Genomic DNA, 13,601 nt, shown 5'->3' with positions numbered 1-13,601 from the left:
TAAAAAAACCCTGTGTTGTTTGTCTCCCACCCAGGTCGACGACGCCATGCTCATGTTCGACAAGACCACAAACAGGCACAGAGGTGAGACGAGGCCGACCTTATCCACTCGCTCGTTTCTCCTGTGCTCCTTTCTTGCTCTCCATATTTACCGCTCTTCCTCCAAGCCCTTCCTGGGTGGCTATTGATCCCCCTCCCTCCCCCCACAAGTGTCTCCTTCCTGTGGGCTGAGCTGGAGGAGACAAACGGGGCTAGTCTAATTAGCCAGTCTGTTAATCGGGATCAGGATAAAGCCTCCTTAAGCACCTCCTCCCCACCCTGGGATTGATCGATTATGACAACCTACCAGCTTTGCCCAGTCCTTCTGGCTCAGGAAGGGGGGGAGATGGGGGTCAAGGATGAGTGCAAAATAGCAGCATTGAAAGTGGGGGAGGGGGGCCAATGTGTTAAGCGGCTATTACAGCGCTAATTACTGCAAGCTATTAGCTCTCCTACTGTACAGGAGGCCTCGCTACTGTACTAGCGAGGCCTAGTGTGTCTGTGAGAGTGTGTTTTTACAAGTTCTTGCTCCTCCTCTCGTCAGGGTTCGGATTCGTGACATTCGAGAACGAGGATGTGGTCGAGAAGGTCTGCGAGATCCACTTCCACGAGATCAACAACAAAATGGTGAGCGGCTCGCCCCGCGGTGGTCAGAGAAACAAGCAGCGCCGATTAAATCCTGTGCCCCCTCTGCCCCCATCCATCCCCAACAAAACAGGTGGAGTGTAAGAAAGCTCAGCCCAAGGAGGTGATGTCTCCCACCGGCTCGGCCAGGGGGCGCTCTCGGGTGATGCCCTATGGGATGGATGCCTTCATGCTAGGAATCGGTATGCTGGGTGAGTTGCTATCGATCGGGACAGGAAGGACGCGGTGGCGGCTCACGTGAGGCTGACCATTTCCGCGGCCTTAAAGGTCGCATGACGTCTCTGGGGGAGCTGAGCGATGATGTCCGCTGCTGCCTTCAGCAGCTTGTAGCTGTGTGCACTACATTTAATTGTGCCCACCAGTGGAAAAGAAATAAAAGTAACACAACCTTGCTGTATAAGTATTCACTTTCCTTGAAATTAGCCACAGCAGCAATCATCTCCAGGGTAATTTGTTTGAACTTCTATGGAATAGAAACGTAACAATCCGGAGTCCTGCTAAATAAAACTAGCTTAGAGCTACAAATGTTAAAATGAAGTTTAGAAAAACCCTCCACTTTTATTTTTGATAAATATTTGCTGTCATTTTTAAAGAACAAAAATTTTGTTTCTGTTTTTAAATTCGAAGCCAAACTAAAACTTGAAAGTCTTTTCAAAAAGAGGATGGACACAGTTTCTTCTATTGGATATTGATAAATCTATGTAAAAAATTGTTTTAAAAAAGCACATAGTTTCCAACCAAATGACAAAAAAAAAAAACATATAAAGGATATAACTGGGAATTTTAGTGTCACTCCAATTGTAGGAGTCTGCTAAATGGAAAAAATCTACTTAAACTTGCATATATTAATGTATCTATATTTAAAAACGTTAGTTAGTTAGTATCGTTTTTAGCCAAAGAGCCATTGTGGAAAGTCCCAAGCTAGCAAGAAGATGATCTAATGATTTTCAAAATGTGTTTCAACAAAACTTGTAGGAATTGTTACAGTGGCAGGAAACTAACTGCTTATCGCTTTGAACACACTGTCGCTGCAGTACAACACGGTAGTGGCAGCATGATGCTGTGGGGATTTTTTTCTTCAGTAGGGCGATGGCAGCTAGTCAGAGTGGAAGAGGAAGCTAAATGGCGGTAAATACAGGACGATCCTGAAATAAAACTTGTCAAAAGGCTTAAAGAAATTAGAGACAGGGCAACTAAACACCAGGAAAGTATTAATGCATCTACATGTGCTGGCAGTACTTTTCTAAAAATAAATGTCAGAAGCTGTATTTTTTTTCCCCCTCCACTTGTATATGTTGTTGTCATGTCACCTGCTTTTCACTTTTTTCATGTTGAAATGCCACTTATTAAGAGCTCCAATTGACTTTTAGTTCAACTTAAGCGTCAGACTGAAGGAACTTTTCCTAAAACCTCTCTGTTGTTGCTGATGTTCTTTTAAGACTTTTTGTCACTACTTCAGTCAAATATTCTTTTCTAATCTTAGAATTTTCTTCTTTTATAGTACAGCACCCAAAACTTAAGTTACCATGCCAATGCCACCACCTGCTGTTCAGACTAAGAAGTGCTTTCTGTCTTTCAGTTCATTCATTAATTAGCAAGTCAACATTAAAAGAAGTTACGCTTAGTCACAGTTTGGAGAAAAATAAATAACACCTTCTTGTGCCTACTGGTGTTTCTTGTAGCCAAGGCGTTGAGTTCAGGTTGCCTCCAGTGAAAATCTCCGCTTTGTGAGTTCAGCTGAGAGTGAAACCAAAGCCTAAACCGGTGAGCTCCCCGTTCCAGTTCTTGTAAAGAAATCCGGAGCACAAGAGTGGAATTACATCCACAGACTCATGAAGGCGTCAGCGTTGAGTCAATGCGTCCTCTGAGTCTTTAACGCCAGTGCTAATGTTTCCGGTGCGTTTAATTGTTTTGTGGATGGACCCGGATATTTACGCTGGTTTTTCTGCGCCCTGCAGGTTATCCCGGCTTCCAGACTGCCACTTACACCAGCCGGAGCTACGCGGGCATCACTCCTGGATACACCTATCAGTTCCCTGGTAATCACAGCACGCTCACACACGTTTCCATCTCGTAATAACTCAGAAATAAAATAAATCAAAGAAACAGCGGTGCATAGTTTGGAGAATCCAAGCCAAAAAAAAAAAAAACAGTACTCAGAAAATTGGTTTATGTAAAATCTAAAAGAGAAATAACAGTAAGATAGCTGCTACGTTGTTGTGTATATGTAAATCATTATGTAATTTGCTGCTCAAAAACTCAGATTATTGTGATTCATTGTATATATAATGACAATATAAACACCTGGTGCAGAACAAAAGCGTAACATTTCCAGTGTTTACCACTACAAAGGAGATGTGCAGTCATTTGGACAAAAGTGAAAGAAGGGAAGAAATGTCAAACAAATAGATTCACTTTACTGAATATGTGAACGTGAGAGACATCATTTAGTTAATGCTACCAGACACCAGGCTGTGGCTTCATTATGTTTCCTAGGTAATCAGTAAAAATTGTTGTCATTTAAAAAAATCCAGTGAAAATTGTCATATTTTGTCTGTTTCAGCAGTTGTTTAAAACAGACAAATGTATAGAGATGCACTGATCAGATTAGTGGTGATTTTCACGTTTTTTACTTATTTGACCTCTTTAAAAACTATAACATACAAGAACTGCATTTAAAACAGTTCTTGTGGCCTTGCTGCTGTTGGCAGTCATTAATTATTCATGTTAGTAAAGCTGTGTGTGTGTGTGTGTGTGGGTGTGTGTGTGTGTGTGTGTGTGTGTCACAGTGCAGTTGCTGTAAATCTGTTTTATTAAAATACAAACCAAATGATTACAGATCTGACACGTTAAACTGGAATTAGCGTCTTATGTTAATAGCTGTGTGTGTTGTAAAGGCTGCAGATTGTTACTTAATTTCAAAAAGGCTTCCGATATTTTTGACGTGATCAGCGACCACACAGCTCAAAGGATGAACAGCAAACTGGTTGTAATATGTTCAGCCTTCCTGTTATCTGCCTTAAATCGTAAACTCACTCTGTCACAGCCAGAATAAACCGCAAATAGGTCATGGAAAAATATGGTTTTTGTTCATATATCTTTGTGCATTTGGATAATTTGACTCTTCTCTCAGTAACATGAATAACATTGTTGACCTGTTAGCCCGGGGCGTTCACTGATCAGAAAAACATCTGCTTGGGATCAATCGAGCGGAAAATCACCCGATCCCAGCCACCAGCTGATTTCTCAGTGCATCACTAAGGTGTAGCTTATTCCCAGCAGTAGAGCAACTATAGTCCTGATTTATAAGTGTAAGACAACACAAACACATTTTGTTTTGCTAACATTGCTCCCAGAGTGTCTGTATATTTATATATCCTGCATTATTACTACAACATGACTTTAGGACAGGAGTCTGCAATCTTAACAATCAAAAGGGCAATTTTTTTCGCCCCATTCCAACTAAATAAAACTCGTCTTTAGTCGCAAAAAGACAGCTTTCATTTGTGATAAACATTCACTGCTGCAGGAAATTTGTTATTCTTAAAGCACCACAATTTAGTTTCCTATTTTTGGATTTTAAAACAAATTAAAATGTGAAACTCTTTGCAAAAAGAGGATGGATGCATTTGATGTTGATATAACTATGTAAAAATAAAAGTATATAAGAGGTGTTATCAACCTCGTGATAAGAAAAATAGATATAAAAAATATCTTTATTTTGAATGACACTAGATGCCTTGAGTGTCATTCTGTTGTAGTTTAATGCACTTATTTCATTTAAAAAGTTGAAAAACTACTAAAACCAGCACTTGCTAGTATCTACATCAAAAACCAAAACATTAGCTAGATATTTATCATTTTTAACTTTTAAAGAGCGATTGAAGGAGGTCCAAAGAGACTCTTGGCTCTGGAGCTGCAGGCTGCAGAGCCCTGCTATAGGATCATGTTTTATTCACACACACACTGTGTGATTAGCTTTTAAAATCATACATGAGGGAATTCTTAGTCCTTAATACCAGGTGCTAAGAAAAAAAAATCAGCTTTTCGGAAAATACTTTCTAGGGGTGCTCCGATAAGTCGGCCGGTTGAGAAATTGGTCGCGATTTCCTTCATTTTGAGAGATCGGCTGACATCTGACTCCTATCCATCTACGCAAAGATTGTAAAATCAGCCCCATTGTGCTCTGCTGTGACCACTGGGTCACTTCTGCGTGGTTAACAATAGTCATCCCACTGTTGCTACATTTAGCAACTTTTCAGAAAAAATTTAATTGATCAAATTCGAAATCGGCATTCCAGGCTTTTAGAAGATTGATCGATCGGCTGGAAAACTGCAATCGGTGCACTCCTAATAGTTGCTATGCCTTCTGCATGTGATTCAGTAAGAGCAAGTTGAATGTTTTTTCACATCTCATCCCAGGTGTTAGCGCTGCGTGATCACATTTTAAATTCTTCATATCGCAACCGGCAGCAGACGCACTGTCACAAATACAAACATGTCTCCACAGATGAAACACTGTGAGTGTAAATGGCTGCTTGTAAATATCAGGGAGTGGCGTTGCTTAGCTCTGTGGATCTGTGTGTGCGTGAGTGAGTGTGTGTGTGTGTGTGTGTTCAAGACGGCGTGGCTCTGTGTTACAGTAGAATGTGTGCTGATCATCTGGGAAATAACCCTAAAAATTAGATTTCCACCAAAGAAAATTAGAACTCTTGCTTTTTAAATATGAAATCACTCACTCCGATTGGAGTCGCTAGTTTGGGTGACGGCGTTTGTGACAGTTATTTTATTACCTGCCGTTTCAGAATAATTACTGGGAGAAATTTTATTTTCATTTTTGGGGGGGGGGTTCAGTTCTGACCTTCAGTTGCTTTGTGCGTTTGTTCCTGACGTCCTGTTTATTCAGCTCCTCACCTCCGAGGCTTCTCCCTCGCCTTTAACGTGCGTACGTGTGTGTGTGTGTTGTCCTTGCTGGCGTGTTGTTGACAGTGTGTGTCTCAACAGCACTCTGATGTTTCTGTTTTAGAGTTCCACTTAGAGAGGACTCCCCTTCTGACTTCACCCCACCCCCCTGAGCTCACAGGTCAGTCAGTCCCTCCTCTGGACTTTACAAGCAGCATCTTCTCAGTCTGCTACTCCGCATGTCGGCACATCACCTCATCACTTCTGGTTTGCATGTTTGTGTTTGTCGATCCTCCTCGGTTTCCATCTGAAGGCAGGATTGGTGACAGTTACCGAGATGGCCTCCATTGTTCTCTGCTAAAATGATCTATTGTGTGACTAAATGACATGTTGTGGTCACTGGAGTGAGATCCGTGGGCGATGCTGCAGTTGCACGTCAGGTTCTTCAGAACCAGGGATGTATAACCTTGATTTTCTTGTTGTTGTTGTTTTTTTTTCCCACCTCTGCCTTTTCAGCCATTCCTCTCACAGCGTACGGACCGATGGCGGCGGCGGCGGCAGCGGCAGTCGTTAGAGGTACAACATTGTATTTCCAAGAACACAGAAGTCCAAATAAAGTGCCTTGTAAAAGACTTTACACCCATTTAAATTTTTCACATTCTGTCATGTTACAGCAATAAACTTCAGCGTGTTTTATGGAGGTTTTATGCTATATAGACCAACGCTAAGTTGTGCATAATTATGAAGTGGGAAAAAAAGATTCAAGGTTTTCAAAAGTTTGTGCAAGTAGAAACTTTCAAGGCGTAGAGTTCATTTGTACCCAGTGGCCCCCTAAGCACAAACCACTGCATTGGCCTGTCAGGATGGCACATTTTGTGGATGATAAATTGTACCAGAGGTAATGATAATGTTACTGTTTTGAGACTATTTTCAAATAATATAATAGTTATGGCATAACAATGCAAGTGCACCCTCTTAAAGACCAAATAAACTTTAATTTCTATTGAATATTTGACACTGAAACTGGGAGACATTTTAAATATCTAAAATAAATAAACTCCGGCTTCCGCCCACAGTCCAAAAACATGACTGTCAGGTTAATTGGTCTCTCTAAATTCTCCCTAGGTGTGAGTGTGTGTGTGTATGGTTGTTTGTCTTGTCCTGCGACAGACTGGCGACCTGTCCAGGGTGAACACCGCCTCTCGCCCGGAACGTTAGCTGGAGATAGGCACCAGCACCTCCTGACCCCACTAGGGACAAGGATGTTAGAAAATGGATGGATGGATAAAATAAATAAACAAAACACCAAACAAAATGGGTACTGAGGTTTCTGAACAAAATTGCTCTTCAAAAAAGTGGCCAGTTGAGAACAAAACCCCAGACAGAAAACGTTAGTCGTTCAGTCTTTTGTAGAGAGATATTAGAAAAGCAATCGTGCATATGCAAGTTATTGATTAACTTTAATTAATAAATTGCTAAACACACTCCACCTGTGTGTGAAACATGTGGGAGAAGGTGCTCAGGTAAGATGAGACCGAAATTTAACTTCTAACCTTTCAGTGCCAGAAAGCCAGCACTTTACATCCAGCTGAACAAGCAACCCCTCAGCTAAACACGGTGATGCCAGCGTCATGCTGTGGTGATGCTTTTCTACAGCAGGAAAAGTAAAACTGATCAGTGTTGATGGGAAGATAGGTGGAGCTAAATGCATTACAGTCATGAGAGAAAACCTGGCAGATGCTACAAAAGACTTAAAAACGGTGACAATGGCCTAGTCAAAGTCCAGACTTCCACCCAATACAAAATGCATAAAAATTGATGTTCTCAGATGCTCTCCGTCCTGTCTGATTGAGCTTGACCTTATCTGTAAAGAACAAAGAGCAAAATAATTGGGTGGAGTCAAATAGCTAAACTGGATTTCCTGCTAGAGAGGCTGAATACGAATTTATGTGAAGTAGGTTCAAGGGCTGTAATAACATTTTCAAGGCACTGAGTTATAAATTCTCCTCATCTGAACAACCGTCTGTCGTCAGAACTCTCGCTCAGCTCTGGTTAAGACGGCAGAGCATTTATTTCACTCTTTCCGTTTTTTTAACATTGAACGACGATTGCAGTGATCAGCGGCTCGTCCGTCAGTGAAGCTGCTTTCTTTCCCTTCCAGGTTCCACCCCTTCTCGCACTGCAGGATTTTTAGGAACGAGCAGCCCGGGTCCGATGGCCGACCTCTACGGGACGGCCAGCCAGGAGTCGGCTGTCAGCAGCTACCTCAGCGCTGCGAGCCCGGCCCCGAGCACCGGCTTCAGCCACAGTTTGGGGGTGAGCTACCACGACTCACTGGTGAATTTCCGCTCAGCATGCTGTGAAAGTGGCTCAGAGGTACCAAACATAACTTGGTAAACTTCCGAAAATCCACACCGTTTACAGTTTCTTTGTTTCACGGAGCGACATCATTGTTGTGACCTGTTTAACACGTCTAACCCAAAACCATTAAATACCAAACTAAAGCCACAATAATTGGACACAGTTATGCTAAAAAGTTAAAAAAATATCTATACAAATGCATGACTTGTGGACATTTAAAAAATTTTTTTAATTGTCTATTATAAGCTCAAACGTGTAATCGGTCTGACTTGTCCACTGCTATTGTTGGAAGGGTGTGGTGAGACAGATTCAAGTGGCCTTTTTTTGAGAAGCCGTAGTCCTTGGCTCTGAGGTTGCATCACTTTTCAGCCCTGCAGGGTGCTGCTTCGCTCGACAGACCAAACGGGTCGACTGCTGCCGAGCAAATTGTTTGCTGGCGAATGGACTGAAATTACAGAAGCACTGGTTGCTAAGTTCTGCCATAAAAATAGATAGGTGCGTTTTGGAAAAGGCTCGACAGAAATAGAAGCCCCTGCAGCGCATTCATGTCCTGTGAAATGTTTTGTATTTTTTATTACAGCAAAATCTCCAACATCAGTGTATTTTATTGGGATCTTACTTGACAGACCAATGGAAAGTGGTGTGTGAAGGCGAAGTGGAAGGAAGTAGCATACGGTTTTCAATTCAAAAAGAAACAAAAATGAAAACGTGCGTCTCCTCTCCACCTTTCTCTGCCAGTCTTTCAGGGTATGTCTTGACCAGCTTTGCATACCCAAACTTTTTGCCAATTCTTCATTGCAAAAATAGCTCAAATTCAAATCGGGTTGAATTTAGAGTATCTGAAAACTCTGGTAACCCAGCGTCTGGACTTGGAGTGGACCATTCCACATGGACCTCTCCAGCTGTTCCAGGATCACCGTGGGCCTTTTAGCCGCTTCTCTGATTGATACAGTTCTTGGATGGATGTCCATATCTTGGCAGGCTTGCAGTTGTGCCAAACCTTTTTCATTTTGCTCTGTGAGTTAGGTTTGGTTCCCAATACCCCCCCCATTCAAAAAGAAAACAAAATCAACCAGACATTAACCTAAACACATATTTTGTTGTCAAACTCCATTGAGTTTTATTTCACACTTCAGGTTGCAACAAAACTACAAACCATGTTTACAGTGAAACACTTTTGTGTATCTGTTTTTTTTGTTGTTTTGTTTTTCATTCATCCATACTGGTCCCCACTCCCCCCGCCCTTGCAATGGCACTGCGCCCCCCCTAAGGGGCGCGCCCCACTCTTTGGGAACCACTGGCTTAGGATATTGTTTGATAACCTAACCCGTTTTAAACTACTCCAGAACTTTTCTTTTAGCATAGCTGTTGACTAATGTTCTGGCCGGGGAAAAACTTTAGCCGCTCAACCTCTCGTGGCTAGCTAAGCAAGCTTGGTGGTATCGGCTAAGTCACTCTTTGATTACCTAGCAACAGCTTGTGGAGTAACTTGGGCAGCAGCAGTTTAAGATTTTGTTACTGCCCCTCAAAATTACCTAAAAATAAATCATGTTTTGGCAGCATTTTAGATATTTAAAACAAATCATCGATATCGACTGATATGAAACCCTTACATCGTGATATGTTTCTCAGTCACATCGTCCAGCCCTACTATATGCATGATTAACAACTGTCACCCTACAGTTGCCAATTTACTAACTTTGTTGCTATATCTACAATATTTCAGACAAATAAATTTGCCAGAATCTTAATCGGCAGGTGAGGCTTTTTAGAGATTGGCGATCGGCCTGACAGCTGCAATCGGTGCACCCCTGGTTTTCTGTTTAACACCACCACCTCTTCAACCAAAGAGCGTGGGTTGTCTTTTGTTCCGGTGCAGCAGCTGTTTTAATAATCCGACACATTAGAAGAGATTAAAATTAAAGTGCGCATTTTGTCTAACAGCAAACTCTAACCTGGCCTGCTTGCTCCCACAGGGCCCTCTGATTGCCACCGCCTTCACGAACGGCTATCACTGAGAGTGTGAGTCGGTCCGCCGCGCTGGCTTCCGCCTCTCGAGGCGCAGCACATTAGACGGCTGCGGTTCGGCCGACCCGTGAGTAATCCGGCTGCTTTGTGTGTCAGTGCAGAGCCGTAGACTGACAGCTGGACGGAGTTGAAGCTTCGTCGGAGCTGATCTGCTCCGTCTCTGTCCAGTCCGCGTCTCCTCTGCTGCGTTCGGGCGGCCGGACATTCGCCCCGCCTCGCCTGGTGTCAGCCGCATCCTGCCCACCTTACTGACACCTCACTAAACTCCACCTTTTTGCAAATGAAGCAAAACTAAAAAAAAAGAAAAAAAGAAACTTATCACTACATATTATAGCAACACATTTGAATGCTGTATTTTTGTTGTTGTTTTTGTCATGCTGTTTTTATGTTTTAGCTGTATTTTATTTAGCTATTTGTCCTCTCCAAAAAGTGATCTCTCTGAGAGAAGGCTAGTTAGGTCTCCAACATGCTTGTTTTGAAGCTGTAAAATGACTTTACATTTCTCTATTTTACACTGAATGTCAACACGTAATACTAATTTTTGAAATAACGCCAGGAATTGTATATCTTGGTAGGTTTTAACCATGAGTTGTTACACTAATTACCGTCGAACAGCGCGGACAGACTTATGGGGCCCCAGTGAAAGTATTTAAAAAGCTTTAAATTATAGTCATCTTTTATTGCAGTGGTATCATCTCACACTGAAGAATGTAGAAAAATCCAACTTGTAATTTGAGTACATCTATTTGTTGGGTGGGGAATAAAAAGGGCATCGACCAAACAAGCAGGACGCATGTCGATAGCGTCCAGTTCAGGGTAAAGAAACAACTGAAGTTTTAAAAAATATATGTAAACAAATGCAGGTTTTAGCGAGTTTTCATTTTCTTTTCATGGAATAATTACATTTGATTCCCTCAACAGAATGACTGAAGTTCGTACTTATTTTCATTTAGATTTATTTTTCTTATTGTTGAGCTGGAAACTGCAAATATCAACATTCCATGTAAGAAAATGTAGCCATTATCTTTTTGACAAAGTTTGATGTTTTTCTTTATATTAAAACTAAAAAACATGAATTAAATGGTTTCTCTTTAGGAATTACTACAAATTTTCTTTAGTAGATAAGTTGCCAAATGTGTTTATTAAATAAGGTCAGGTAATATCTAAACCCGATGTATTCAGCTGGACTGAGGGCAGAAATGGCTCTTAGGTTGATTTTAAAGGTCGCCGACCCCTGGTCTAGTGGTTGCTATGGAGACTTGGTGATGCCAAGATGCTCTGAATTTTAGTCTAAAAGAACAATTCCTGTTTAAACATTTTCTTATCTCTTTTTCCTGACTTGTATCGCCGCACATCCGCCCTAGTCCGAGTGTACTTTATCTTTTGTCTTTCCCATTTTGAAGAGTGGCACAGAGGAACGAAACTCTGTCACAAAATATTTACAAAAGCAAAAAAAAAAAGCACTGATCAACTTTAAAAAAACAAAATTAATATTCATTCAAAATGTTTCTGATACATTTATTAAATGGCATTTTCAGATTTAGAAGTAATTATGTTTCCGTCAGTTTCATTCAAAACGTTCTTTGTTTTTTTATTTTTCTCTGTTCTTCAGCGTGAGAATATTTTTCTGCCACAACAGATGAATTTATTTTAAGGATTTCTACATATTTTTTTACCTGGGTTGCCAAAAACATGGCTACATCTGTACTCTCTTTAGCCTTCAGGAACTGTAATATTTTGTAAAATATTGTAAATACGACTAATTTCCAGGTAGCAGGGCTCTGCCGACTTTAGTGTCCGGGAGGTTGGAGGCTTTTGGAGAAAGTGTGTGTGTGTGGGGGGGGGAATCTTACCTGTTACGTGTTTTATGCCCGCCTGGAGGTCAAGAACATTTCAGTTCGTCTGTCAACGGTGAGACCAGCCACTGCACGGCGTTTCTCTCCAGACATTTGTAAAAATTGTGTGTCAGGTCGACGACAACTTCCTTGGAGATGAGACGCTTTTACTTTGAGTTCAGCAGGAAAAGAGCCTGAGTCTGGAACAACACCTTCCGCTTTTGGGAGGTGAGGGTGTGAAAACACTCCTCTGTCAGGAAACGTGCCGTTTTCTTATGTTATCATGTTTTACCTGATTTTTAATATCCAATAATTTGTTTTGTGAAGGAAAATTAAGGACTTTGCATGCAGGAGCTGTCGTGAGTCGGGGACCGCTCCGTGATTTTCATGTGAATGTGTCGTGGTTTGATACACATTGGTCTCCAGTGTGCCATGTGCTGTATTTCTTGGGGGGCATTTGCAAAATGTGAAATATTAATCTGATTTTCTGTTTTGTTTGTTGTTTTTTATTATTATTAGTACATTAACATCTATATCAGGGTGCGGATAGTAAACCGCGCCGTCCGCACCTTCCAGCACTGCATATCCACTGGAGGTCTCAGTCCGTAGCAACGTGACATCTTTTCTTTTTTCCTTTTTTGTTTGTAGACCAAATCGAGAGCTACTAGGACGCTGCACTGGCCGTTCACCATAAACTTACGTTTTCCTTTAAATGTTAGCTGAAGAAAAAAAAAAAAGAGCACTCTTGATCTACAAAATAACCAGGTTTTACATTTTGATATGCTCGCTGTACCTGCTGCGGAAATTTTAAATGTTCCATTGAAAAAAAAACAAAAAACCTTCTTGTCAACACTGTAACTTTTTCTGATTTTTTTTCCCCCTGTCATTTTATTCCTTTTGGGGGGGGGGAAAAGAACTTTTTAATATTCCTAATAAATTATTTTAAAACATTCCACCTTGTGGTCTAGTTTACTCTTTATCTTTTCTTACTACATCCTTTCCATGTACGTACATTCATTTATTTCTTATGTACTTGATGAATGTGGCTAAAACGCAGAATTCAGAGTCTCAGAAAGTCACTGGGCTGAAGCTCATCGCTAATATTCTTCGGCCGATTTGGCCTTTGGGTTGCTGATTTATGAAAGAAAGTTCCATTCAAACATTTTTAGATTGATTTCTTTTTGAGTAAGACCAAAAATCTGAGTGACTGAAGTTATTTCTGGTTCATTCTACTTTCCAATACCTATATAAACAAATTACTCTTGACATTTTGCTGTTTTATTACTTTTAAAAATGAGTTATTAACAAAATTTGGCTTTTTGGCAAAAAAAACAAACTTAATGTCAAAGTGAAAACTACACAAAGACAAAAGTAGTCAACATATTGTGACTACATAGATGTAAGAGCAATACAAAGGTGAAAACGGGCTGAGGGGGTGCACAATTTTTATAGGCACTGTATTTCAGAGTATGATTTCTTAAATGTTATTTCACAGTGGAATATATCCTCAGCTCAGGTGAAGGTGACAATTGTTAGCTGTGCACAAAACTGGCTTTTATGGAAAGACGGCAGCCAAGCGGGACGCAGTAAACGTGGAAGACGTTTTTCTGGTCCAGATGAAGCAGCAGACGTTCACACTTTTCAGTTTTTGTTTTCATCTTCCTCCATGCACACAACTTCATCTATCACATTAAGTCCCAATAAAACATATTCATGTTTGTAATGGTAGCCAAAGTAAAGAGTGAAAAAATACAGAGTTAATATAATACTTTTGCAAGGCCTTCCATTGTAG

At 41.0% G+C, this 13,601-nt stretch overlaps 1 protein-coding gene across 1 annotated transcript in view; it reads left to right on the top strand.

Moving 5' to 3' along the window:
• The window catches only part of msi1b (musashi RNA binding protein 1b), a 28,822-nt gene extending 16,139 nt beyond the window's left edge, over nt 1-12,683 (top strand). Inside the window, exons 7-15 of the mRNA XM_028033375.1 lie at nt 35-83; nt 583-665; nt 757-874; nt 2,642-2,722; nt 5,710-5,766; nt 6,102-6,161; nt 7,747-7,901; nt 9,923-9,968; nt 10,071-12,683. Of these exons, the coding sequence (XP_027889176.1) occupies nt 35-83; nt 583-665; nt 757-874; nt 2,642-2,722; nt 5,710-5,766; nt 6,102-6,161; nt 7,747-7,901; nt 9,923-9,964 (645 nt within the window). The 3' untranslated portion in view covers nt 9,965-9,968; nt 10,071-12,683. The remainder of the gene's footprint in view (nt 1-34; nt 84-582; nt 666-756; nt 875-2,641; nt 2,723-5,709; nt 5,767-6,101; nt 6,162-7,746; nt 7,902-9,922; nt 9,969-10,070) is intronic.
• The last annotated feature ends 918 nt before the right edge of the window (nt 12,684-13,601 follow it).

The sequence above is a fragment of the Xiphophorus couchianus genome, chromosome 12 (genome assembly GCF_001444195.1).
Source record: "Xiphophorus couchianus chromosome 12, X_couchianus-1.0, whole genome shotgun sequence".
NCBI classification, from domain to species: domain Eukaryota; kingdom Metazoa; phylum Chordata; class Actinopteri; order Cyprinodontiformes; family Poeciliidae; genus Xiphophorus; species Xiphophorus couchianus.
This window is presented reverse-complemented; position numbering and strand designations above follow the sequence as displayed.